Here is a 26,060-nt window from a genome sequence, read left to right on the forward strand (position 1 = left end):
ATGAAAATAAAATCAGCAAAGGATAAATTGTAAGCTGAAGAATCCATTAGAGCGACTCTTCACGTAGCCGGCTGCCGTGTTTCTACAGTAGCCCAGAACGGACAAACCAAACACAGGCTCTAGATAGGGCCATTCGCATTTTTGCGTCGGCCACCGTTCACCTAAGTTTAAGTTGGTTGCAATCTGCAACCTCACCGCTAGATGTCGCCATATCCTACACACTGTACCTTTAAATGAAAATTACTTTTGCATCAACATAGTAAGACCATTTACACGTTTCCTTTTTTCCCCTCAACTCCACTCATCCTCTTATCGGGCTTCTCTAGAAAAAACAAAATACAGAGAGGGAAGTTAATTTACGGTGGGAAATTGCAAATGAAGCCTATTTATCTTGCTCCACCTTGTCTTTGTTGAGGATATGAGGAAGTTGAGGAGAGAGTTGAATTTCTTCTAATAGTTTGAATTTTCATGGCACAGAGCTTCTCCTGCTGAACTCCCTATTCGATGAAACCCTTGAGGAGTAAAGGGGTGGCGGCGTCTTCAGGCAGGAAATGGAAAAGCCCACCTCCTCTGAGCCGGAGTAGATGCTGCCGCTTCCTCGTTCGCTCTCAGAGTCCCAGTAGCTGCCCTCCTCCTCTTCCTCCTCGTCTGTTTCCTCCTCTTGTTCCTCCTCAGACAGCTCCTGCTTGAGCTCCTGGATGCCGGAGTGAAGCTCCATCAGCTGACGGATCAGAGCTTGGTCCTGGGAACGCATCTCCATCTACATATATAAAAGAAACATCTGTTTAGTTTTAACTTTATACAGATATATTGTTGCTGGACAGAGAGGAAAATAGGCCCAAATATAATATGATGAAGGAAAGAAATCATCAGTAAAGAACCCCCTCAAGAATCTGAAACTGAGCTTCACAGTTTCTTTCCTTTTCCTGATCAAGCTGAGCGGGTTAATGCTCAGTGTGACACCACAGCCGTTTCATTCGAGCGTTGCCTTCTTTCAAATGCAAATGCATCTTTCTGCCGTCCTCTTTCTTCCCTTTTTTTTTTTTTATGAGAGGCTGTCTAATTGCCGGCATTGTAAAATAAGATATTCAGAATTCCTCCAACTTCAGAGTCCAAGTTTGTCCTAAGGAGTGAGGAATGTCCCAAACAAAAAAACCTTCTGGGCCCATCTGCATTTCTTTTCTCTGTTAATTACAGCACCAGGCTGGGACTGGGCTCCGGCTGAAAGATGCTGGTTTTACCGCCTTTGTCGACAGTTGGAGGAATGAGAGAAGAAACTTTTTTTTACCAGCTCTTTTCAAATAATGTGCTGGACACTGTGTGGTGAGTCTGCATCTGCCTGTGCTCTTTACTTTACTGTTCCACCGCAAACTATCCCGACCAAATGTCTAAATCAAGAGATTTTCATGTGGATAACAAAACACCAGCCATCTTTCTTGGTCTTTCAAAATGTCTTTCTCTAGGAGAACCTGATCACAGCACCTTGATTATGGTAGCAGCTGATAGAGGTTATCTCTAACTGTGCCGAATAGCGGCCCCAGTTTAATCGCACTGTGAACATCAGACAGAGAAGTTGGATCTTTCACACAAATGAAAAACCTCAGCAGGTTAGTGGGAAGTGGAAATAATTGTCTTTTGTGTGTAACCATGAAAAACTAGAACTATAGACAGAATAGTCTTGCTTTCACTCCACTTTCTGGTTGATCAAAATGTTTCTAAATAGAGGAAAATTTCACAATAGAGATGATTTTGTTATTCCCCTACATTATCAGTCGCTGTAAGCACCATAGGTGTGGGTCATTAGGGGCCTACTACGCCTACTACGTTGTAGAAGAGAAGGTGAAACTTAAAAGCAACACGTTCTAACATGTTGTAAAGCTGAATGAAACGTCACCTTTTGAACACAAAAAGGCTTCTTTAGTTTTAGGCAACAAAACTACAACTTCTTTAGGTTTAGGCAAAAAAAACAACAACTTTGGTCTCCTAGATGAAAACCCTGTATTTTGTATCCCGTCCATCGTCCCCAACCTCCACCTGTTATGGAGTTTCACACTGTCTATACTACAGCGCCTGACTCATGTGATATGATCATATATGATATGAGATTTCTGGACCTTGAGGTGAGATGTTTCATTTACTGATGTTTCCAAGGTCAAGAATGAACTTTGAAACTCAACTTTTAAGCCAAATAAAGCAATTAAAGTGCTCAGACAAATTGTAAATCTGAACATCTACATTTCCATTATGACTAGGCAAACTCCGTCTGCTGATGAAGCTCATGTCAGGATTCAAAAGCTTCAGAACAGCTACTGAATGCACCTTGAGCTCCAGCTTTACCTTGGATTTTAAAGGTCTAAATGATTGCCCTCTGGACTTGCCTTAAAAATGCTTCTCAAGTTTCTCAAAACTGTCAGTAACTGTCAGGAAACAGTATTTTTATAAGATCTTGGGTTGAAATACGGTGAATTCTATTTATCCTTTCAGATGAGTAAAATCCAGATGTTGTCATTCATTGTTGTTACACAGCAGGATCTTATTAAACCAAGCAGGAGGCCTCTGTTTTTACTGGCTGTTTTGTCCGGCTCCTACTCAGACACGAGTAGGTTTCTCCTCCTCTGTGAGCTCAGGACACTCGGTTACCATGACGAGCTGTCTGGGTGAATGCACTAAATGCCAAGTGATATATTAGGCCGTGACAATGAGCCTTACACAGTAGCTCACAGAGGTGCAAACAGACACACACACACACACAGACTCCATGACTGGAGAGGACGGTTTAAAAGGGGTTGACATTGTAACAACATGACCTACATGCATCTCAGGAACAAAAAGACGATAACTTCTCACACAAAAACATTCAGGAGGGCATTTTGTTGCGGTGACAAATGACTTGACCTTCGGCGTAACGGACAATAAAGTGCTTTTATATAACGGTCGTTTCACTTTAGCTGAAAGATTCAATTCAACACTGAAACTCTGGAGTTCACAACATATCACCTACGGTAGTGGAGGAAGATGTAAAATGTAAAAAAATACTCTGTTCGAAGTAAAAGTCCTGCACATTACCAGCAAAATGTACTTAAACTATGTACTTAAGACTATGTAACTTCTGTTGCTACTGTGGCTACATTGACAACCATGATATAATTATAAATGCTAAAACATATAAGTAGCACAAATAGAGAAAAAACGGACTCACTAATGTTTGTTACGCAGCAATATCGAGATAAAGATTGCTAACATTAACTTATATTAGTCACCATTAAAATACTGGCCCAGGCTCTCGTACACTGTTCGTAGCTATACCTATGAAGAGCAATGCACTGTAATGCGTATATATTTATCCCACAAAATCAATTTGTATGTAATCCACATAATCAAAGAACCAGGAAGTATAAAGAGCAAGAAACGCTGTGTAGGGAAGAGGTCGGGGCGGATGGGTGGGTCAAAAAACACCAGACTTTCGCTCAGGAGATCGGTGTTTGTACCTCGTCTAAAACCAGAAGTCAACACTGGTTTATTTGTTATGTAACTTCTGTACTTAAGTTACGCCATTTCTGGAGTTATTTTAACCCAAACCACAATCTTTTTCTAAACCTAACTAAGTAGTTTTTGTCACCTATCTTCCATACTTTAGTTACGGCATTTCCTGAGTTATTCTAACCCAAATCGTGATCTTTTCCTAAACCTAACCAAGTTGTTTTGTTGCCTAAACCTAACACCTTATTTTGAAAAGACTTGAGGGGAAATTGACACGTGCGTCACGTGTTGCTGGACATTCGTATGAAAGCACACAAAAAAATGAGGAATAATAAGAAATCATACAAACCATTGTATGAGGATATGTTGACTGGTCATACCAGACCGAGTGAGGCTATAGCAGCAAAACCTCTGAGTGTGTTTAATTGCTAATGAATTAAACTTTTCATTTCTAAAAGAAATAATTAGTTATTTCTTCTCCCAAAAGTAACATAGTCTCACTTCCACGTATCAAAAGTAAAAGTACTCATTATGCAAAAGAGTACAAGATAAAAAGTAAGAATTTGTCTCAGGTTAGTTTTGTTGTGGGTCAAGTTACAACTTTATCATTCTTATTAGTACATGGTGACCTGTCTGGGTATTGCAGGGCCTTTGATCTATAACAATACATCATATTTTATAATTTAATCCTTTGCTTTGTATGTAAAATCAAAGTTACTATTGACTATAGCTGTTAAATAAATGTAATGACGTAAAAAGTACAATATCTAACTGAAACACAGTGGAATACAAGTTTAAAGTAGCATAAATACTCTTTAGATATGATATGTAATATGGACTTCATGTAGAAAGAAGAGATTTCATCAGAGCTCTAATCTTACCAGTTCCCTTCGCAGCCAGGCCAGTGCGCTCTCTATGTCCAGTTTTCCACCTTCTTCTCCAGCTGTGCACCCGGTCCTGCTGCGAGGATCCCTGCATGCACTCTGTCCTGCTGGTTTACACTCATCAAAGGTGGAGGTCTTGCAGGAGAAGTCCCGCAGTCTGGTCAGGACCACTTCCATCATGTCAGGTCAACGATATATCCTCAATTTGTCAAACTATGTGTCTCCTAGAGCAGACCCTCTGCTGTGTCTTGTGTTATACTCTCAGCTGATGCAGCCTCGTCTGATCTCTCTCTGTCTCTTCTGTTATGAGATCCCTCGCACTTCTGACGACTTATGAGGAACTCTCACTCTCTCTTTCTCTCTTTCATCCACACACCTCCCCCCTTCTGCTCTCTCTTTTCTTGCTGTCTGTCTCTCAGCAGTGTGGACTGTGAATGTTGACGGAGCAGGTCTGACGTCAGTGCATTGTCCAGATGCCTGACCTGGAGTTGTTTACCACTTTTTTAGGGGCTTTTATCACACGCACACACACACACAAAGCCTTCATTAGGATGGAGAGGAGGCGGGCGGTTGCCATGACGACAACAGTTGTGTATCTTCAAAAATGCTTGCAATGGTTTCTGATCTGTTTTTGTGTTAAAAGTGGATACAGGGAGGACAGAACACACACACACACACACACACACACACACACACACACACACGAGGCTTTAGTGTAAGTAGGGCTCTCATGATCTGGTGGTGGCCCGTTGCAGGGTCAGGCTCTCAAGAACAGTGTGAACAGCCATGTGTAACTAACCCCTCCTCGTGCCATTTTACCCTCACTCTGCAGCCCCTAGCAACCCCACTACACCATCTATTCACACACACACACACACATACAAAACGCCTTGGCAAACCAAACACAGGCCCACTTTCTGGAGTCCACACACACGGCATTGACTAAAATAGCCACATTGACACATTGAAAGCTATTTTTGGAGTCAAACTGGCTCCACTTTTAGACCTCTTCAAGAAAACAGACGTCACGACTCTCAAAAGGAATTTTAAAAGAAGCTGCCTTTAAGTGTCGCTGTGCGATTGTCTCATGTTCTTAATTCGGCTTCCAAAGCGTCTGAAGAGCACTGATGTAAGCTATAACGTCACCAGTTGCTTTGTGAATGTGTATAAATGACGATTATTTTAAATAACTTTTTTCGCTTTCTATCATTCTCTGTTTATATCTGTACCACTATTGCTATTAAAGGAGCAGTGTGTAGCATATCGGGGGATCTATTAGCAGAAAAGAAATGTAATATTCATAACTATGTTTTCATTAGTGTATAATCAACTGAAACTTGAGAATTGTTGTGTTTTTGTTAGCTTAGAATGAGCCCTACAAAGGGAGCGGGTCCTCTTCACGGAGTCCGCCATGTTGCTTTGCCATGTTTCTACAGTAGCCCAGAACAGACCATCCAAACTCTGACTCTAAAGAGAACCTTTTGCATTTTTACGTCACCTGAACGCCACCGTAGTTCTCCGACACGCTTCTGAAACTGCGATAATGTGAGTGTAAAACTGTGGTTCCACCAGCCGTCCGTTGCTCCTAAAGCAGTGTTATTATGGTAAGGATGACCTCTGAGCGAGGCCAACGGCGTTACCACGGTTTTGTAATTGGTGGCTCACGTTACTGTAGTCTTGGAAAGGGAGGAGTGCGGAGGGGTACTCAGTTGGTTGCAATTTGCAACCACACCACTAGATGCCGCCAAATCTAACACACTGTCCCTTTAAATTAAATGTAAAAAATCCTCAACTGTGTGTTTTCGGATGGAAAAGGGAATCCACCTCATCCATGTGAGGTATCACAAATATTCATTTATCAAGTTAATTCAACATGATATAAAACACATTTTGACAGTATGCCTTTGTTAAAGTTTGCAACCACTTTTCTTTACAAAGGTGTGGCAGTCACTGCACAATAGAGATGACCATGCATTATACACAACACCAAGCAAAACAAGTGTTGCAGGTATGATGGTTACAGTGTTGGAAGAAGTCATCTTTTAAGTAAAAGTAGCAATACCACAGAGATACTCTGTTACACCTAATAGTCCTGCATTCAAAATGTACTTAAAGTACCAAAAGTTAACATTATGCAGAATAGACCATTTCCAAATAATAAAGGGTTATATCATAATACTGGATTATAATTATTGATGCATTCATGTTTACATCACTTTAATGTTGCAGCTGCTTAAACATGGGGCTGATTTGAATTACTTTATATACTGCTGGGTATAGCTTGTGAATTTCCCCGTGGGGATCAATAAAGACTTATTTTATCTTCATCTATAATAATACCATAATTAATTTGTTGATTTTATTTTGAATTAATAATCGGAATCTGCCAAGCAAGCACTAATAACTAAGGTTATCAAATAAATGCAGTGGAGTAAAAGGTAGTGGAGTTAAAGTATAAAGAAGCAGAAAATAGAAATACTCAATACCTCAAAATTACAGTAGCCTACTTGAGTAAATGTACTTAGTTACTTTCCACCACTGGATGGTTATAGGAGACAAAACCCGAGTTCAAACCAGAAATATAGGAACAAAATGTTGATCCAAAATCTCTGGAAAAAACAACAACAATCAGACAAATACATAAATGAGAAGTAATATTAGTAATGCATTAATTAGCATCATTAGTTCCTGGGTTTTAAAAAGCCTTCTCCCTTCTTGTGACAGATTTGTACTGCAAACACTTGCTGTACATGTTTCATTGTTGCCACCTTGTGGTACATTTTGGAAACTAATATTGTCTTTGAGGGCTGCAGAGATACTCAAACTGTAGCCAACAGTATACAGTGTAAGGACCATACATTATTATTTTAGTGGATTTCCCTGCAGCCTATAAGCTTGGGAAACATTATAATTACTTAAAGCCTGCTCAACATGTGTTTTGGCATTGATGTGAGACTGAGTGTATCATCTCAACATGGGATTTCAAAACCACTGGTAGGCTATAGTTTTTTAAGATGGAAGTATGAAATACAAAGTGTTGAAGCATATTCTGCTCTGAAAAATAATTTGTGTCTGATATGGGTTTTTTTTGTCTACAAAAAAAGTTAACTTTCCAAGTTAAAAAGTCACTCCCTCATCAAAAAAATAATAATTAAAAATGCATTTAAAAAAAATGTTTAACTGTTAGACACAAGATGTCTCCGACTTCACAGAAAAGTACATTCTCAGTGTTTGTCCACTGGAGGCTTCAAGTTTCATATTGGACCACGATTGACTTCCGTGTGATGTTACAAATTCCTGCCTTAAGGTAATTTACACGTGTTAAACTCAGATTAAATGTGAGCACAGAGAAACATTCAGCCTTCAGACAATATAAATACATATATCATTTCTGAAAAGTGAAGCTCAACACATTTTTGAGTGGACAATCAATAAGGAAATAAAATGCTGTTTCAGGTGATCAAAACTATATCCTAAATTCACAAGAGACACTAGTAAAATCATCTTTAGATATGGGAGCAGGCGTTTCACAGCTTTAGGCAAGTTTTTCAATTAAAATATATATTTAAACAAAATAATGTTATTAAAGACTGTTGGAGATGAGGAAGCCTGGAATTTTATAATATTTTATTATATTATATATATATAAGATAAGATAAGATAAGATATTCCTTTATTAGTCCCAAAGTGGGTAAATTTACAGTGCACAGCAGCAAAGGGGATAACGCAGAAACAGGAAGCATCAGTAAAAACAAAAAACAAGATACAACACAGTAAAAAAAAAAAATAAAAACAAAAGTGAAACAAAATATGAGCAATTTAAATATAAGGAACTTGAAAAATAGGAACAATATAAACAAGTGGAAATATAAACATATTAACATAATTGCATAAGCAGAAAAATGATATTGCATGTGAATATATATATATAAAGTTAATATATTTTAATACATAATATAATATATTAAATATATTGATTAATTGGTAATATATAATATATATAGAATCATAATTAGTTCATATATATATAAAATGTATTTTTTTATTCATTCATTTATTTATTTTTTGAGGAAGCCTGGAATCAGAAATGAATGGACATGATAGTACGGAAAGAGTGCTTACTTTTACTATATTAAGTTAATATAGTTTAATATATATAATATAATATATTTGATATATTAATTCATTGATAATATATAATATATATAAAATGATAATATATAAAATGATAATTGATTTAATAAATTGTTTTCATTTACTAATTGTATTTATTTATATATTTATTTGAGGAAGCTTGAGGAAGCCTGGGATCAGAAATGAATGGACATGATAGTAAGGAAAGAGTGCTTACTTAACTATATTAAGTTAATATAGTTTAATATATATAATATAATACATATATATGTATATATATATATATATATAAAATGATAATTGATTAAATAAATTAATTTTATGAAGATGTCAGCAGTAATATTTATTTATTTATGTATTTTTTATTTTTTTATTATTATTTTTTTTTTATTTCATTTTTTATTCACAATTTTTTTTATTTTCTAATTTTATTTATTTATTTATTTGAGGAAGCTTGAGGAAGCCTGGGATCAGAAATGAATGGACATGATAGTAAGGAAAGAGTGCTTACTTAACTATATTAAGTTAATATAGTTTAATATATATAATATAATACATATATATGTATATATATATATATATAAAATGATAATTGATTAAATAAATTAATTTTATGAAGATGTCAGCAGTAATATTTATTTATTTATGTATTTTTTATTTTTTTATTATTATTTTTTTTATTTAATTTTTTTTTTCATTTTTTATTCACAATTTTTTTTATTTTCTAATTTTATTTATTTATTTATTTGAGGAAGCCTGGGATCAGGAATGAATGGCCACTATAGTAGTGAAGGAGAGCGCACGGCACTACAGTGTGATGGTGTTATTATCAGAGAGAGTACCGGGTGCTTAAAGGAGGTGGGCGGGTCCGGAGGTTATTTTTGTGGCTGAAGTGCCACCCATGATCTGGATGAGCAGTGTGCACACATTCACTCACTCAAAGGGGAGTTTTTATCATCAACTTTTGATTGCATGTTAACTTTTCCATGGACCTGCAGCCGGCTGCTTCACCTCACCAGTCTTTTGCTTAACTTGGTTTATTAGACCTCAACATTAACATCTCTCTTCTCTGAATCCTCGGGCATGCACACATCATCATCATCATCATCATCATCTTCTGCTGCAGAGATGAAGCGCTGCAGGCGGCCATGTGTTTGCACACGCTTCACACACGCTCACAGGGCGGTCTGCATCACTTCTTCAGATGTTTGCATCCTGTCTGCTTTCACAGGACCAGAGGATGACTGAGCTCTCGGCTGGTAACACTTCTGCAGAGGAAACCCAGCTTTCTTAGAACTACTTTTAAGTTACTTCTTCTTTTTTGTTTTTTAAAACAATTTTTTTGTTTTAATCTGGGCATTATATCGACTTTAAATCTGATATCCTCCACAAGAAGTCAGCCATGTTCCAAAAGAAGAAGGATCCAGAAAGATTGGTGCTGGTGACAGATGTGAGGGCCTCCTACACCACTTTATCAAGGTATGAACTTTTTATTCATTTTTTTTTTAAGAAAGAGAGACATGACATTTCATTTATTTCACTTATCTAACAAAAAACCCCAAATAAAATAAAAGATAAGACAAAATAAAACTTTTTTATTCTTTTAATGTGCAGGCTACTGTAAGTCAAATTTGAATAGAATAACATGCATGTCTAATTTATTATCCTTTATCAAGATTTCTTATGCAGGCTCTTATGTTCATCTGGAATTCAGTGATATATAGTCACAAATATCTGTGAAAATATGAAAAAAACTATTCTCAGTATAGTCCATTGGCAGTAGTGCTGCATGCACTGTTGGTCTCTTTGCTCACGGTCCCTTGTACTGTTTCTTGAGGCTGCGGTTTTTTTCACACGGTGCTGGTCTCCTGGTCTGCTGGTTTGACTGGCAGTGCGCAAAACATGCAGTTTAACTCGTGCCACACTCAAAAAAACACAGGGAGGTGTGCACACATGTTATTCACCTCTAAGCTTTATGTGGTGGTATTTATTTAACATCCCCATGTTGCTGTTGAAAGACATGATAATATTTCTGCAAATAGTCGTGTCCTGTTGAGGATTCAAATGAGCAGATCACTTTTGCTGTTTTTTTTTTTTAACATTTAAGATGCCACTTAACAGTATCCTCAGTGACTTTTAAACAACTATACACACTAATTTCTAGTTTATTTCTATCCTAGTATAAAACGAACACACTTTAGCTTTAAAAAAGCTTCTTAAAAGTTTGTTTTTGTTTTCAAATATACAGCAATTTATTTATTTGTTTTAAACAAAAGATACCATTTTATTCCAGTCTTGCACAACTGCATTTGATCCCCCCTTGATCTGCAGTTATACTGTACATATGTGGACACAGTAAACGCAACAAAAAGAGCTTTAGTATGAAAAATAAAGGTTATAGGGTGGGAATCACCAGAGGCCCCACAATACGATATTATCACGATACTTAAAGCTGAAGTAGGCGAGATTGGAGCAAATATGTTTAAAATATCGTGACAGAAGTACATGAAACAGGTAACCTGAAAAAAACCATGTGCCTCGGTGTCCTCAGGTGTCCTCCAATGCTCCTAACTGCATCTGCAAGATTTCACAGACCGGAAGAAAACAAGCAGTAAGAGCTGATCTGAGGTCTGCTGTCCAGCTGCCGTCTATGAGAGCCGGCTGTCAATCACTCGCGAACTCCGACCAAACAGTCAAACTAGGCAGCGCTGATCAAATATTAATCAATATTATGTTACGTTAATGCCTATTTCTCTCCTCAAATGTTTTCAGAATCATCTTGTAGTGCACTGTTTAGCTGTAAAAATGAGAAAGTTTGTGACGCTGCCCCCATTGGGAAATCTGGTGAAGGAATGCCAAGTTCTGGTCACATGACCGATGCACAGCCAATAGGAACGCTCTCTCAATGAAATTACCTGTGAATGGTCAAAGTCTCCAATCACGGGCTAGATTTTCTAAGGCCTGAAAACAGATCCATGAGGAGGTGTAGAAGTCTAGTTATCGCTCAGAACACTTGAATTACAAGATGCTGAAAGGTTATTATGGAATTTTTGCCCAATGATGCCAAAAATATCCTGCATACTGACACTTTATAGAGTATTGCGATAAGATATATTGCGATATATTACCTTTTTTTCAACTGCAAATTATTATGCAGTTTGTCAGCATCTGTAATCTCTAATAAAATGCAGTGTTCACATATTCTGAGGTCAGAGGTCAAGGGACCCCTTTGGAAATGGTCATGACAGTTTTTCCTCACCAAAATTGTATGTAACTTTCGAGCGTTATTTTGCACAAGCTAACATGGTTGGTACCAATGGATTCCTTAAAGAACAAGCTGATTCAACTTAAAATCATTTGTAACCTGGCTGCCTTCAAATTTTGATTTAGGCAAGGTAAGAAACTTTGTTTGCACGTATATCGGCGTTGCTTAAACTTTTAGTTGGGGTGACAAAAGTGAAGCTAATAAAATAGTCCCACCAACTTTATTCTGTGGTGATGTTAATCATAAGAATGTGGAGCATGATATTATATAGTATAATGATATTATAGGTGCTGTATATGAAGGCAGTATGTTATTCAACTGTGTCAAAAGTGATTAATATAAGACAGATAATATTGAGAGTGATGATTCAATGGTGATTATGTCACATGAGGTATACCAAGCTATTAAGAAGCTGTCTGTTAATAAAGCTAGCGGCATAGACCGTATTAAATCTGAGCACCTTAAATATGCTAGTCCGAGGAGAGTTCCTCTCCTTGCTATGTGTTTTACTGGTTTTAAGATCCATGGTGTGTTACCAGACTCCATGTTGTCTGTCCTGTTAGTTCCAGTAATTAAAGACAAGGCTGGTAAAGTAGGCAGCCTAGATAACTAGAGGTCCATTGCTTTAGCCAGCGTTCTGTCAAAAGTCTCAGAAAGAATCCTGCTGGATAGATTAAATGAGTTTATTAACTCCACAGACAACCAGTTTTGATTTAAAGCTAAACAACACAGCACTGACCTGTGTATATATGCATTAAAGGAAATTGTAAACAAATATAGAGGTCAAAATTCATCAGTTCTTATGTGTTTTATTGATGTTTTTTATCACCAGACTATGCAAGTAAAATGGGGCAACAGTGTCTCAGCCCCATTTGTGGTGTCAGACAAGGGGGAGTTTTGTCCCCAGTTCTTTTTAATTTCTATATTGATGATCTGTCCAAGCAATTGAAAGCTTTTATTACTGGGTGCATGGTTGGTAATACTTTAGTGAACCATATTATGTATGCAGATGATCTTGTGGTCTTTAGTCCAAGTAGCGCTGGTCTTCAGCAGCTCCTCAATGTACAGTATGTTCTGTGTATGGTGTGGAACATGATATCCAACACAATGCCAGCAAGAGTGTAGTCTTGATCTGTCGAACGAAGGAGGACAAATGTCTAAAATTTCCAGACCTCAAATTGTCTGATAAAAATCTTTGTGACATTTCATTACTGAAGACATAACAGATGATGATGACATTTATAGGCAATGCCACGAGATTTGCATGTTCTCACGGAAGTATAGTCTGTGTTCAAATAGAGTGAAGAGGTCTCTGTTCAGACCATATTGTACACCACTGTATACAGTACAGCCCATTTGTGGTCAAACTATAAAAAAAGCGAGTTTACAGAGACTTCAAGTCAGGTTACTTGTCAAGGTAATAGTTCATCTTACTTGCAATTTTAAGTCCACTCAAGAAATTGAACTGCGTAATTTGCCCACACAACTTAAGACAACAGAACTACATTAAATTGACTCACCAACATCAAAGAACATTCAAAATGCTATTTAATTTAATTTCAAAACAGACAGACAGTGGCCTTTTTGGTATGAATCTAAAACACGTGAGGTATAGCTGAATATTATGACAAATGCCATATTTAACATGCTTTTCTAGCTATTGACATTAATGGAACTGTATGCAAAATAGCCGTTGTACTGCGGTTTAACCATACAAGAGGAAGTCAAGGCATAAAAGCTGAAATTGTGAAATATATATAAGAAAGCATACTGCTTAACTTGAACTTGTTATGTAGGTAGTTTAGAACATCTGCATTAAGTTTTTTTCTGTGACTTTTACAGGCATTTATCTTATTACCATAGGCCTTTTGTTGAGTGTTGTCACCATACAGTATGATGTATATGTGGGCATGCCCATGAAAACTTTTTGTATTACCTCGAATGTATACTTCAGTCTTTTGGGATAGTCTATGTTAAGGCAGTAATGCAGACCCATCAGTGTTGCAAAGGCATTAGGAGCATCTCTTAGCTGGTGCAGAATGATGTGTTCCTCCAGTACAACAGCAACATTGACGGTCTCTTTTGCCAGCAACTCTTGCTCGCTTCCACCTTCCTCTGCAACAACGAGAAGGCCAATGTCCAGCCTCCAGTTCGGAAGAGGAGGCTCCGAATTGAAGGACCAACTTGTTGATTTGTGGCAACGTTAATAGTTAAGCAGATACAAACACACTGATGTGTGGGGATAATTTGTTGCACCCTAAACGACTGTTAAAGCGTCACGATCATAAAGATATTGCTCACCTTCACTTTTCTGTTATCCTCCATCACTTCACTGCATTTATTCTGATTTCTTTTAATGCAGGTCCAGCATTCCCAACCAGGAGACGTTGCAGATAGACGGCTCTGATGGCATCGAGCATTGCCATGACAACAGCCGTGCACAGGAGGACCGGGAGCGAGAGAAGAAAGTCGCCAGGAGGAGGTTGTACGTGGTCTCTGTCATCTGCCTGGTTTTCATGATCTGTGAAGTCATCGGTGAGTCCTTGTTGTTCTCACTTTTCTTTAATGTTGAATCCCTTATTCATCTCTCTCCAGGGCTTATTTTCTTTTTCATATTTTGTTTTCCATAATGATGCACCGATTGCAAAATTCTGGGCCGATACTGATACTGATGTTTAAAATAACAATGTGGCTGATAGCTGATACTGATGTTTTTGTTCCCCTTTTTGTGCCAAGGAAATCAAGACCTCTTCGTTATAAAAAATAACTGAGCTAATATAACCTTCTTTCACATGAAAAAGATTATTTAAAAAAAAAAAAAAACTGCTTCAAAAGCCTTTTCAGCTGCTATACAACTACATACTCAATGAGAAGATTGTTTCAGTACTTACACAACCTAACAAAAATATTTGTTAAACAGAAATTAAATGTATATGTAAAAGTGATTAGAAACATAAGCATAAGAGACCCATTTTAGCATTTTTATTTTTTTATCAGTCCAAGAGACTGCTACGGACTGCTACACGGGCTGCTACATGGGCTGCACGGCATGAAGGATGTTCCCATTGTAACGTACTTTTATATGTAAACAAACCACACATGCGCCCGCCACCAGTCGTCATGCCCAGAGTCGTGTCCAGCCAGTGGCGTCTTCTCCAAATCAGCAGCTGGTTACTGTTGTCCGAGACCGACTGCAAATAACCCAACACAACATTTAACATTTAACATATAGCAAAAGTACTGATGTTCAGCTGATAAATATGTGCATCCCTAGTTTTCCGTAAACAACATAAATAATATGATGCTTTTTCAAACTATAATGCTTGATGATTAGCCGTTAAGAGGTTCTGATATAGATAGATAGATATTATGTTAGAAATATAGATATTCACTCTAAATTTGATAGTTTGTTTTGGATGGCTGCTACAGAGCTACTGTGGAGAGTGAACAGTATTTGCATTCTCAGTCACACTGGTTTGGCAACACAAACACCCTTAAGGGACTCCTCTCACCCTATTTGAAGAGCAAAGAGCAAAACAGCAAAGATCAAAACATTGCCGAACAGAGGAGTCCCTCACCCTATTTGCTTCCTCTTGAAATCCCTCCAGTATAGAATGAGACTCCAGAGTTTCAGGTGTAAGACATCTAGCACACATCCTGAGGCTGTTAAATACTTAAACTTGAAGCATTATATGTAAGCACATATGTTACATTAACCTACATCTTGAACTTGATCCCATATTTGCTACTGATGTTTCTACCCCGCGGACCACCCCCAATATGCCAATAAGCACTGACATTTTCATTTTAGGTTTATTAATTGAGATTATTATTTATGCGACTAGCATGGACGAGGAAGTAGGTGTTCTGCAGCACCTCCTAAAACAAACAACCATAAGTTGATAAACTTAGTGTTTAAGTTAGTGATAAAACTATAGTGTTTTCTCTTTTCTTCCTGGGATAAAGGGTACAATATGTGTGTGGTACACAAGTAGGCTATTTGTGGTGGGAAGAGGATTGTTTTTTATCTGTTTATTATCATATTCATTTGTCCGTTATTCCTTGTGAAGCAGACTCTATCGCACATGACAACATTGAGGAGAGACAGAGAGGACAGAAGTGTAGACGTGATACAAAATCTTTCTGTGATCATGAAGCCTGATGTCCGATTCTCAGGTTTCTCAGTGAACTCAGTAACTACGCTGCTACTGAAGTCTCTACTAACTAAGTGACAAACAGAGTGACAGCTGACTCTCATGAACGGGTTCAGCGTAGGTTGAATGCGCATCGGCAGGTCCGTGTTAAATACAGTACATCTGGTGCATGAATCTGGTCACATCTCTCGTCCAGACGCCGTCTCACTCCCTCTTCGTCTCCTTGCATTTCTTGCACTCATAGAAGTAGAGTTCTTTTTTTTTTTGCAATGGCGGCCAAAATTGCATTCAGGGGATACTTTTAGCAGCGGCGCTGTTGAATGCATATACGGGAAACATTGTTAGAATTAGGCAACGTTCTGTACAACTGATCCCAAATCAGCAGCCAGGAACAACTTGAAACAAGTGCAAGACTTCAAAGAAGTGGATTCGAGACTGAGACCGGATTGGAGTACTACAACACTGCATATCTGAGTGTCTATTTGCACACGAGTGAGAATATAGTCACACGGCAGCTATTGGCTATTTACTCAAGTTAAATATGATAGTTGATTTAACAATGGTTAGCTATCTAATAGTAGTATAAAGAGAAGATGAATGGTTTAAAGTTACCCAGAGGACAAAGGTCTGAGTCCTGTGAGAAGCATGTTTTTACACTTTATTTTCAGTCCCAGTTTGGTTAGGTTTAGGCAACTACATGGTTAGGTTTAGGAAAAATGTACATACAGTACATATACAGTATCTAATATGTGCGAGTCGGGTAGAAATAGTATTTTTGGCTACAGACACCTAGGTGCTTGTCTCTGCCATACTATACACCCGGGTTTAAATAGCCACATTGGCTCTGCAAATAGTATTGTTGGCTACTGACGTCTGGGTGCTAATAGCATCTGCCTTTTAAATATTTTTATTTTACTTGTGTGTGTTTCTTGTCTGTTTTTAAGAGCTGCACTGAGGCAAATTCCCCATCAACTGTGTTGACATGGCAATAAAGTATTGAAGTGAATCAGGACTTTACTGTTTTTAAGACATTTATTCTCTCATTCACATACTTCTCCATCTCACTATTTGACCTTTTCTCCATTCTTGACCTTTGTCTTTCCTCTGTCTTCGTCTCCTTCCACTTCCTCTTTTCTCTATTTTTTTTAGCCAAAATTTAGTACAGACATTCACAGTTCCTTGATGATGAATCTTAATTGCTTTGGTGTCCATATAGCGTATAGTATTAGTCCAATACTTTGGTTAATTCAATTAAACCAAGATATATTCCGTTATTAAATTCTTGTGGCTTATTCAGTTCTTCAAACTTCTTTTTTTTTATTTCTTTTTTTATCCCTTCCAGCACAGGTATCAATCTAGCATTTCAGCAGTATGATAGTATAATATTTCTATTAATTTATTGTCTCTCCTTCTGCAGGTGGGTATTTTGCAGGCAGTCTTGCGGTGATGACAGACGCTGCCCACCTACTTGCGGACTTGGTCAGCTTCCTCATCAGCCTGCTGTCCCTCTGGCTCTCCTCCAGACCTGCCACACACAAGCTTAGCTATGGCTGGCATCGTGCAGGTACAGTAGTGACGTTTATCTCTACGAATGCAGGATTTGCAACTCTATTTTTATTAATATATTCATATAATGATTTTTTTAGGTGAGCCTTTCTTTTAGGTGGCTAAAATACGTTTTGCTGTCGGTCCCGTCCACAGCAGTACACTGCTTTGCTTTCTTTCGGTAACTCCTATCTGCTTTTGTCATCTACTGTAGGTAATACACTGACTATGATTAAGTAGTTTAGTCTGGTGATTAGAGCTGAACCAGTAATTGGTCGACTGCTACACTTGAATGTGGTGTGTACAGTTTTCCTCCAGAGTCTTGTCACTTAAAGGAACAGTCTGTAGTATTTTTAGGGAGATTTATTGGAAGAAATGGAATATATCAATATGTACGTATTAAAGCTTCAGTAGGCAACAATTGTTTGGCATCATTTGGGCAAAAAAATCCATAATAACCTTTCAGCATATTGTAATTCAAGTGTTCTGAGAGAAAACTAGACTTCTGCACCTCCTCATGGCTCTGTTTTCAGGCTTTAATAATTCTAGCCGGTGACGGAAGACTTTGACCAATCACAGGTCATTTCAGAGAGAGAGCGTTCCTATTGGCTGTGCTCCGGCTGGTGGGCGGTGCTTGGTATTTCCTCAACTGTTCTCAACATGGCTGCCGGGTCACAAACTTTCTCATTTTACAACTGACCAGGTCACTACAAGATGTTCCTGAAAAAATTTGAGATGAGATATAGGCATTGCAGTAACAGATATTAATTCATATTTGATCAGCGCTGCCTAGTTTGACCGTTTGATCGGAGTTCGGGAGTGATTGACAGCTGCTCAGAGACCGCAAGGCTCCAGCTCGGCTCTGATTGGTTGTTTCCCTCCGGTCTGTGAAATCTTGCAGATGCCACTAGGAGCACTGGAGGACACCGGAGGAGACGGAGGCACATGATTTTTTTTTTTCAGATTACCTGTCTCATGCGCCCTTGTTAAGATATAGTGACCGTTCATCATATTTCCTCTTTGTGTCATCTTGAGCAGCTTCCAGTCAATATTTGACCACAGTTGTTGTTGATGTATTTCCCTCCTCATCTCTTCTTCCATGCAGAGATTCTGGGTGCTCTGCTGTCAATTTTCACCATCTGGCTGGTAACAGGAGTGCTGGTTTACCTGGCTGTGAGGCGCCTCATCAACAATGACTACACCATCGAGGGCACTATCATGCTCATTACCTCTGGTTGTGCTGTGTTGGCTAATATTGTGTGAGTAAAATAAACACTCGGTATTCATTTATACTGCTTTTATCAGCGCCTCAGTGCGTCTTTGAATATTTTTGATTTAATTTAAGCTGACACAGAGAGGAGGGCAATAATAAATCTGCTTTCATGGACTCTTGAAGAAGTCTGTGTTGTATCTCAGAGCTGATTAGTTTGATATTTGAAAATACTTTGTTCCTCCTCTCAAAAGCATGGCCCTCGTCCTTCACCAGTCCGGACATGGACACAGTCACGGGGGTCTCAGCTCATCACACGGACACAGTCACGGGGGTCAGCGCTCAAACGGGCATGGCCACAGTAACGGGGGTGTCAGCTCAAACGGGCACGGCCACAGTAACGGGGGTGTCAGCTCAAACGGGCACGGCCACAGTCACGGCGGTCTCAGCTCACAGGGGCACGGCCACAGCCACAAGAATGGAAACGAACACAGTCAAGCCTTAACCCACTCAAACCATGACCATGCAGACGCGGAGCAAAACAGGGCTAATCATGGTATGTTCCTAGTATACACGTCATTATTTTGTCATTTTCTTCTCAAATATGATTAGCGTTGGCCATGAAACAATGTTAATTGTTTAATCCCCCAAAGCACAGTATGCTGTAGTATAGCCACACTGTGGGGGGCATTAGAAGCCATTATAATTGCATTATAATGTAATGGATTGTAATCCAATGTATAATTTATCTTTAGAGCATGGATCTTACTGAATTACTTTTTTTTTTTTCAGACGGGAGGCCTCAGCGGAACAACGCCAGTGTGCGAGCGGCCTTTGTCCACGTGTTGGGAGATCTTCTCCAGAGCGTCAGCGTGTTCATCAGCGCCATCATTATCTTCTTCAAGGTTAGGAGTCTCTCTAGGGTGCGCCCAAAGTGTAGGAAGTCTTACAGAGTGAAACCCATGTGAGTGTAGAGTAGGTGTGAAAAACATAAAGACATTTTAAAATTGGGTAAATAAACTTTATGACAGGTATCACTTTCCCCCTGTTTTAATTGTTTTTATGCCTCCACGCCAGCGACAGCCGTGGCCAAAGGCATTATGTGTACTTACATTATTTGTCCATCCGTTCGGCCTGTTCAGTCTCGTGAACGCGATATTTCAGGAATTTCTTCAAATTTGGCACAAATGTCCACTTGGACTCAGGGATGAACTGACTCGATTTTGGAGGTCAAAGAGGGGGTCACTGTGACCTTAACTCAAGAATTCATATGCTAATTTTATATAACCATTTCCCTCCCAATAATGGAAAAAATAACCTAAATATAAACTGCAGCATGTGTGGCCAATGTAATTATGGAGGACAGAACCTGCCAAAATAAAAAATAAAGGAATAAATAAATGACTTCGTAAATAAATAAATGTCATTAAATGCACAAAAATATTAAAAATAAATGTAGCCATTAATTCATTGATAAAATACAACATTTATTTATGTATTTATTTTTTATTAATTTTCAAATGTATTTATTTTTTGCATTTATATTTTATTTATTTATTTATTTTATATTTAGATATTCAGAAATATCAATTTATGTCACATTTTATCAATTAATCAATGGCTACATTCATTTTTTATATTTTTGCTACATTTAATGAAATATTTATTTATTTATTTTTTCGAGTCATTTATTTATTTATTAATTTATTTTGGATTTTGGCAGGTTTCATCCTCCATATATAGTAACTTCCAGATTATGAAATAAAATAAATAAATACAATTTTGCAACTTTTCAAGCTTTATATTAAGTTTTCCAATAGATTAAAAAAAACAACATAATGAAACCCAAGACAACACATTACAGTAGATTAATGAAGAACAGGTAACAAAAAAAATATGGGCACATAAAGTAGCTAATCCCAGTTAAATAATCCAAACCAATAAACTAAGGGAAAAACAAAAGACAAAAGGGGGCAAAAAATATAAATAAAACAACATAAATGGAGTAACATTTTCGTTAATTATAAATAGTAGCAATATTATATACTATGTATTATTATATATTTGCATTCTGTAATGTTTCTTGCTTTATATACATTAAAAGATGAGGCCAAACGTCTTAAAAATTATCTTAGTAATTTTAAGTATTTACAATTAGAGATTCAAAAGTCTACTTCGATTAAAGATAAAGTTAAACCAGTTCTTTCCTCGATAATGTGTTATCAGTTATTACGTCATAGTGACGGGGCGTTAAAAAAATCTGATAATAAAATTTACTAATGAGGAAATTAGAAATAAGCGGATGTTATTTTGATTATCATCAGTGTTTTGGCTTAAATCTGGTTTCTGTTGGTGTGAGACTACTGCAGCATACAGCGCTGTAGCTCTCATTTATTAATTCCTGCATTATTTTTAGCTTCCACCGCTCCGTATTTCTCAGTGCTAAAAACACACTCGCCCTTGAGAAATGTTGAACAACACAAGGCTGTGTGCAGGAGAGATGGTGCCGTATTTTCTGTCCACAAGCTGTTTTGTTGCTCGGTGTCTGTCTGCAGAATGGATTTTACCCTCCCCGGGCAGCCATTACTGCAAAAGTTATGAGTCTCTCTTACATAAGAAATACTAAATCAATTGTCAATGTCCTGTGTCCCTTTGGTATTATAACCATTACTGAAAAAAAATACTTTCAGATACTTAAGTTTAAACCTTTGATGTCTTTGCCAGGATCAAATCTACAATTTTCTGTGTTATTTGTTTCTTTCAGCCAGAATATAAGATGGCTGACCCCATCTGTACCTTCCTGTTCTCCATATTTGTCTTGTGCACCACCATCACCATCATGAAGGATATTCTTGTTGTCCTGATGGAAGGTGAGACTCTCATTTCTTAGCCATAAAAACAATGACAACATACAGTGTTTGCAGCTCCCTTGTCTCGCTCTGTCTGACTGCTTCTATCTGTCTTACATTTTCCTCCCTTTCATCTACGACTCAGGCGCTCCAACAGGAGTGAATTACAGCGAGGTGCGGGATGGGCTGCTAGCAGTGAAGGGGGTGAAGGCGGTCCACAACCTTCACATCTGGGCCCTCACCATGAACCAGACTGTACTGACTGCACACGTAGCCATAGGTGAGAAGAAACTGCCAGGCTACGATGCAAACATATGAGCTGTCTACACGATTTTTTTTAATTGGTGCCACTTGTAACCAGTTGTCATGAAGGAGTCAGTGGGCGCATCGACTATACAAGATTCTAGATACTTTTATTGTCAGTGTAGGCATACAACAACGATGAACGTTGAGACGTTGTAGGCATCAGTCAGTAGTGCATCAGAGACGTAGTAGGCATCAGTCCAAGGATTGGTACGTGATGTCACAGTCATACGGGAGTGCTTCTGTTGGCTAAACATACACGCCGTGTATGGCGGTGGGGTCAATTCAAATAAATACTATTTATTTAATTCCTCTCTCCTTGGTCGGGAGGTTAGAGTGTCTCTCGGAGTGTCCCTCTTTTGACATTATTGGGTTGGAGTCCTGTCAAGGGGAGCCACCATTATCTGTACAGCTGTGTCTGTAGTGGGGACCATAGAGCCAGTCGCTGGGGCAACCAGGGTCAGAGATGCCAGAGGAACCGAGTAAGTCAAAGCATGATAAGGGTAAATCATTGAGCACCAGGGAGGAAGGGCAGAGTTGTGAGGCCTTCATGCAGAGAGCACATCAATGGTGGAGACCTGACAATTGCTCCTTGATCAAGCTTCAATAAACTTAAATGTAAGACATCTACAGCTCTGGGGCCTCTTCCTTCCTGTTGACTGAGTTAACCTGAGTATCAGAAATTCCACAACACCTATAAATTCAAAAGTTAGGCACGCCAGTGCAACAATGTAAAAAGTTATATAGCAACTGACTGAAAGATCAACTAACATTACTTGCATGAGGTCTAGCTGGATAAACTGGATCTACATCATGTTACTGGTATGTGAATCATTACAATGAAGACAGTTTGTACCACTTGGTACACTGCTGGAGGTAAAAAAATAGCCCTGGGGTGAAGCAAGGTGAAGATTGGGGGGGGGGGGGGGGGGGGGGGGGGGGGGGGGGGACACATAGTAAGCGGAGGGGTGGGGGGTGGGGGCTGGATGTCCTTCCCCTTCCCGCCATGCAAGGACGTGTATGTTTAGCCAACAGAAACACTTCCGTATGACGATGACATCAAGTACCAAGTTCGTTGTAGTTCCTTGGACTGATGCCCACAACGCCTCTGTAGTAAGGAATGCAGATACGCAAGCTTGTGTCCTTCCCCTGGAAAACACTTCACTTCCTGCATTCTAGTGAATTTTTCTGCATCAATTTATGGTGTCAATGTCTTTTATTTATGTAAAGGAAAACATGCACCAGGTGGCAATTCAAGATATAAACATATTATCAAAGACTGTATATAAGAAGTGGACAGAGTCACCATGACGTCACCCATTGGTTTGTGGGCTGCCGTCACCATCTTTGTTTTTGGATGTCGCCATCTTGGCGGTCAGAGCTAAGTACAACTGAACACTGAATAAGATATTTTTAGGCAACCAAAAGGTTATAATTAACTTTCATGAAATGAAAACAAACTGTGAAAGGGTTAAAGTTCTAAGACGAAAACACAGAAAAAGCATCCCCTGCTTTATGGTCTATTTGACTCTAAATGGGTCCATTATTTACGAAATGAACATCATGCTGTATTGAAGAAGACTTGAAACTAGCGATTGAGACCATACACTCATGTTTACAATGTTTACTGAGGTAATAAATCCATAAGTTTTTTTTAAAATGTAAAATCTTAATTTGAAAAGTAACTAGTAATACTGTCAGATAAATGTAGCGGAGTTAAAAGTAAAATATTTTTACAATATTATTTGTAGTGGAGTAGAAGTATAGTAGAAGTACTTCAAAATTGTACTTTTATACAGTACTCGAGTTAAAGTACTTTGTAATTGCGTGCCTCTGGACGTTTTTCTCTTTTCTTTGCTGAAATTGTTTTTAAGGCACACATATTCAGTATAAATACACTGACATTTCCTTTGTCTTCCTCTCCTCTCCACAGACGAGACAGTGGATGCCCAGACTGTCCTAAGAGAAATGACACAGGCTTGTTTCTCCTCTTACAACTTCCACGCCATTACGATTCAAATGGAGAGACAGGCCGACCTGAAGCCTGGATGTACTCTGTGTGAGGAGCCCAAGAAGTAGCAACCCAAGCTATGCTTTAACTGCTGCTGTAACCTCTGCACTGCTCCTTGGACCCTGAGGTCTTATGTTTTTTACTGTGACCTTATTGCCAAAGTCATACTGTATGTCTGTGCTTTATGTGCATTTGTGTTGACATTCCCAAAGAAATATTTATATTGAAATAAGAATGAGCATGTGCCTGAATGAAAGGCAAGCTAGCTCAGGATTTAAATTATTTTAGAAGAAAAGTTCCCTATCCACACCCTCCTCCTGTGTGAAGTTTGAACTTGTCTAAAACTTGAAAATTCTGGAGATGTCTTTGCTTATTAAGTGTATTTATGTTGAAATATAAATCACAATGCACCGTATAAACTATAGAATGTATATAGGAAGTGGACGTAGTCACCGTGACGTCACCGTGACGTCACCGTGACGTCACTGATTGATGCGTCGACTACGGTTTTGATGCCTCGAGTTTGGCATTTTGGCCGTCGCCATCTTGGTTTTTGCAAGCAGAAGTAACACGAGAGGGTGGAGCTGAGTACAACCGAGCGCTGAATAGAGTGCTCCAGGGATGACGTATTTTTGTAGGCCAACCAGGAAGATAGCATCGCACTGGGTTCCCTCGACAAAAAGACGATGGGATTTCTCCATTGGGTTTTTGGATTAGTGCAGAAAATAAGCTCTGTGGCAAACAAACGTTTATGATACTTACGCATTTTGTTCAGCAAGATCATTTTCACAAATGAACACCACTTTTGGGATTTTTCAAGTGTAAATGCAATCGTCAGAATTAAAAAGCTAACGTGAGGCTATAAACAAACTACACAACGATCGCATGAGTATACACAACGAGGCTGTAAAGGCGGACGAGGCAGCGTGATGAAGTTTAGTAGTCTCATTTAGCCGCTTGTTAGCAACCGCCTTTTTAAATACACGTAAAGGCTTCAAAATTCACGAGTAGGGTATTTATTGATGTATTTTATGTCGTAGAACAAAACGTTAAAATCTCTTAAGCATGTGTTAACCACAGACCTTATTTCAGGCATCTAACTAAAAACCCATTAAAAAAAACATTAACTTCCACATGAGGGAACTGGAAGTACTAAAATACTAACAAATTTCCGGGTTTTAGGACTCATTCCTGTAAGACATTTTTAGGCGACCAAAATGTTACAATTAACTTTCACAAACTGTGGAGGTGTTAAAGATCTAAGACAAAAACACGGACAACTCCCAGACCACACAACGCCATGGTAGCGACCTATCAATCCCAAGGTAGCCACGCCCTAAAGCATCTCCTGCTTTATGGTCTATTTGACTCTAAATGGGACCATAATTTACTAAATGAACATCAGGCTCTATTGAAGAAGACTTGAAACTATTGATTGAAACCATAAACTCATGTTTACAATGTTTACTGAGGTAATAAATCAAGTGAGAAGTAGGGTCATTTTCTCATAGACTTCTATACAATCACACTTCTTTTTGCAACCAGAGGAGTCGCCCCCTGCTGGCTATTAGAGAGAATGCAAGTTTAAGGCACTTCAGCATTGGCTTCACTTTTCAGAAATGTAGGTTGCCCACTGGTATAAACTGTTCATCCTATCAATGTATATATGTTATATGATTGAGTAAGTGTTCATTTATACGTCTACTAAGGGCATAGGTTTTGTTTCAACATGCAAATTTAGCGGGCGTCCTGGTGGTCCTCCCACAGGAAAATTTGAGCGTCAAACACTTAATTTCCAGAATTCTTGGAATTTTTATGCATCCATTTATGGTGTAAATGTCTTCATTTATGTAAAGGAATAATTCAGGTGGCAGGTGACAATTCACAATATAAAAATATAATGGGCTCTCGGGCATTCTGTATAACTTTCAAATATTTATTCTCCTGTAGGTATACTTTTCTCATTTAATGTTATGTCTGCTGAGTCAACCCACATGTAGTAAAGTAACCTCTTTACATGTGCATGTGGCACTTATTATTAGGTTAATGTTTTATTATACGTTTTTTTTGTTTTATTATATGTCAGTGATAAATGTATTAATTTGAATTCATTTATAAACACCTGGACTTCAGTAGCTCATCCCACATCTGTGTTCTCTGAGAAGTCATGATATTTTGAGAAAAAAAAATATTACTATAATAAAAAGTCATAATTTAATGAGAAT

At 38.3% G+C, this 26,060-nt stretch overlaps 2 protein-coding genes across 3 annotated transcripts; one reads left to right on the forward strand and one right to left on the reverse strand.

Moving 5' to 3' along the window:
* Window positions 1-47: 47 nt before the first annotated feature.
* Window positions 48-4,999, reverse strand: LOC119502651 (potassium voltage-gated channel subfamily A member 4-like). The gene is made up of 2 exons (XM_037793710.1): window positions 4,362-4,999; window positions 48-760 (listed from the first exon to the last, which is right to left on the reverse strand). The coding sequence occupies exons 1-2, from the start codon at window positions 4,542-4,544 to the stop codon at window positions 467-469; spliced, it is 477 nt and encodes a 158-aa protein (XP_037649638.1). The 5' UTR covers window positions 4,545-4,999; the 3' UTR covers window positions 48-466.
* Window positions 5,000-9,257: 4,258 nt separating this feature from the next.
* slc30a8 (solute carrier family 30 member 8) lies at window positions 9,258-24,679 on the forward strand. 2 transcript variants are annotated; one of them, XM_037793746.1, is made up of 10 exons: window positions 9,258-9,977; window positions 14,126-14,298; window positions 17,335-17,481; window positions 18,568-18,721; window positions 18,927-19,026; window positions 19,063-19,228; window positions 19,465-19,577; window positions 21,437-21,542; window positions 21,667-21,801; window positions 23,758-24,679. In XM_037793746.1, exons 1-10 carry the CDS (start codon window positions 9,901-9,903, stop codon window positions 23,901-23,903), a joined length of 1,317 nt encoding a protein of 438 aa, XP_037649674.1. In that variant the 5' UTR covers window positions 9,258-9,900; the 3' UTR covers window positions 23,904-24,679. The 2 variants fall into 2 exon arrangements, with proteins under 2 accessions (XP_037649674.1, XP_037649673.1); XM_037793745.1 differs by having other exon boundaries at window positions 18,927-19,228.
* The last annotated feature ends 1,381 nt before the right edge of the window (window positions 24,680-26,060 follow it).

This window comes from Sebastes umbrosus, chromosome 15, assembly GCF_015220745.1.
Source record: "Sebastes umbrosus isolate fSebUmb1 chromosome 15, fSebUmb1.pri, whole genome shotgun sequence".
Lineage (NCBI taxonomy): Eukaryota > Metazoa > Chordata > Actinopteri > Perciformes > Sebastidae > Sebastes > Sebastes umbrosus.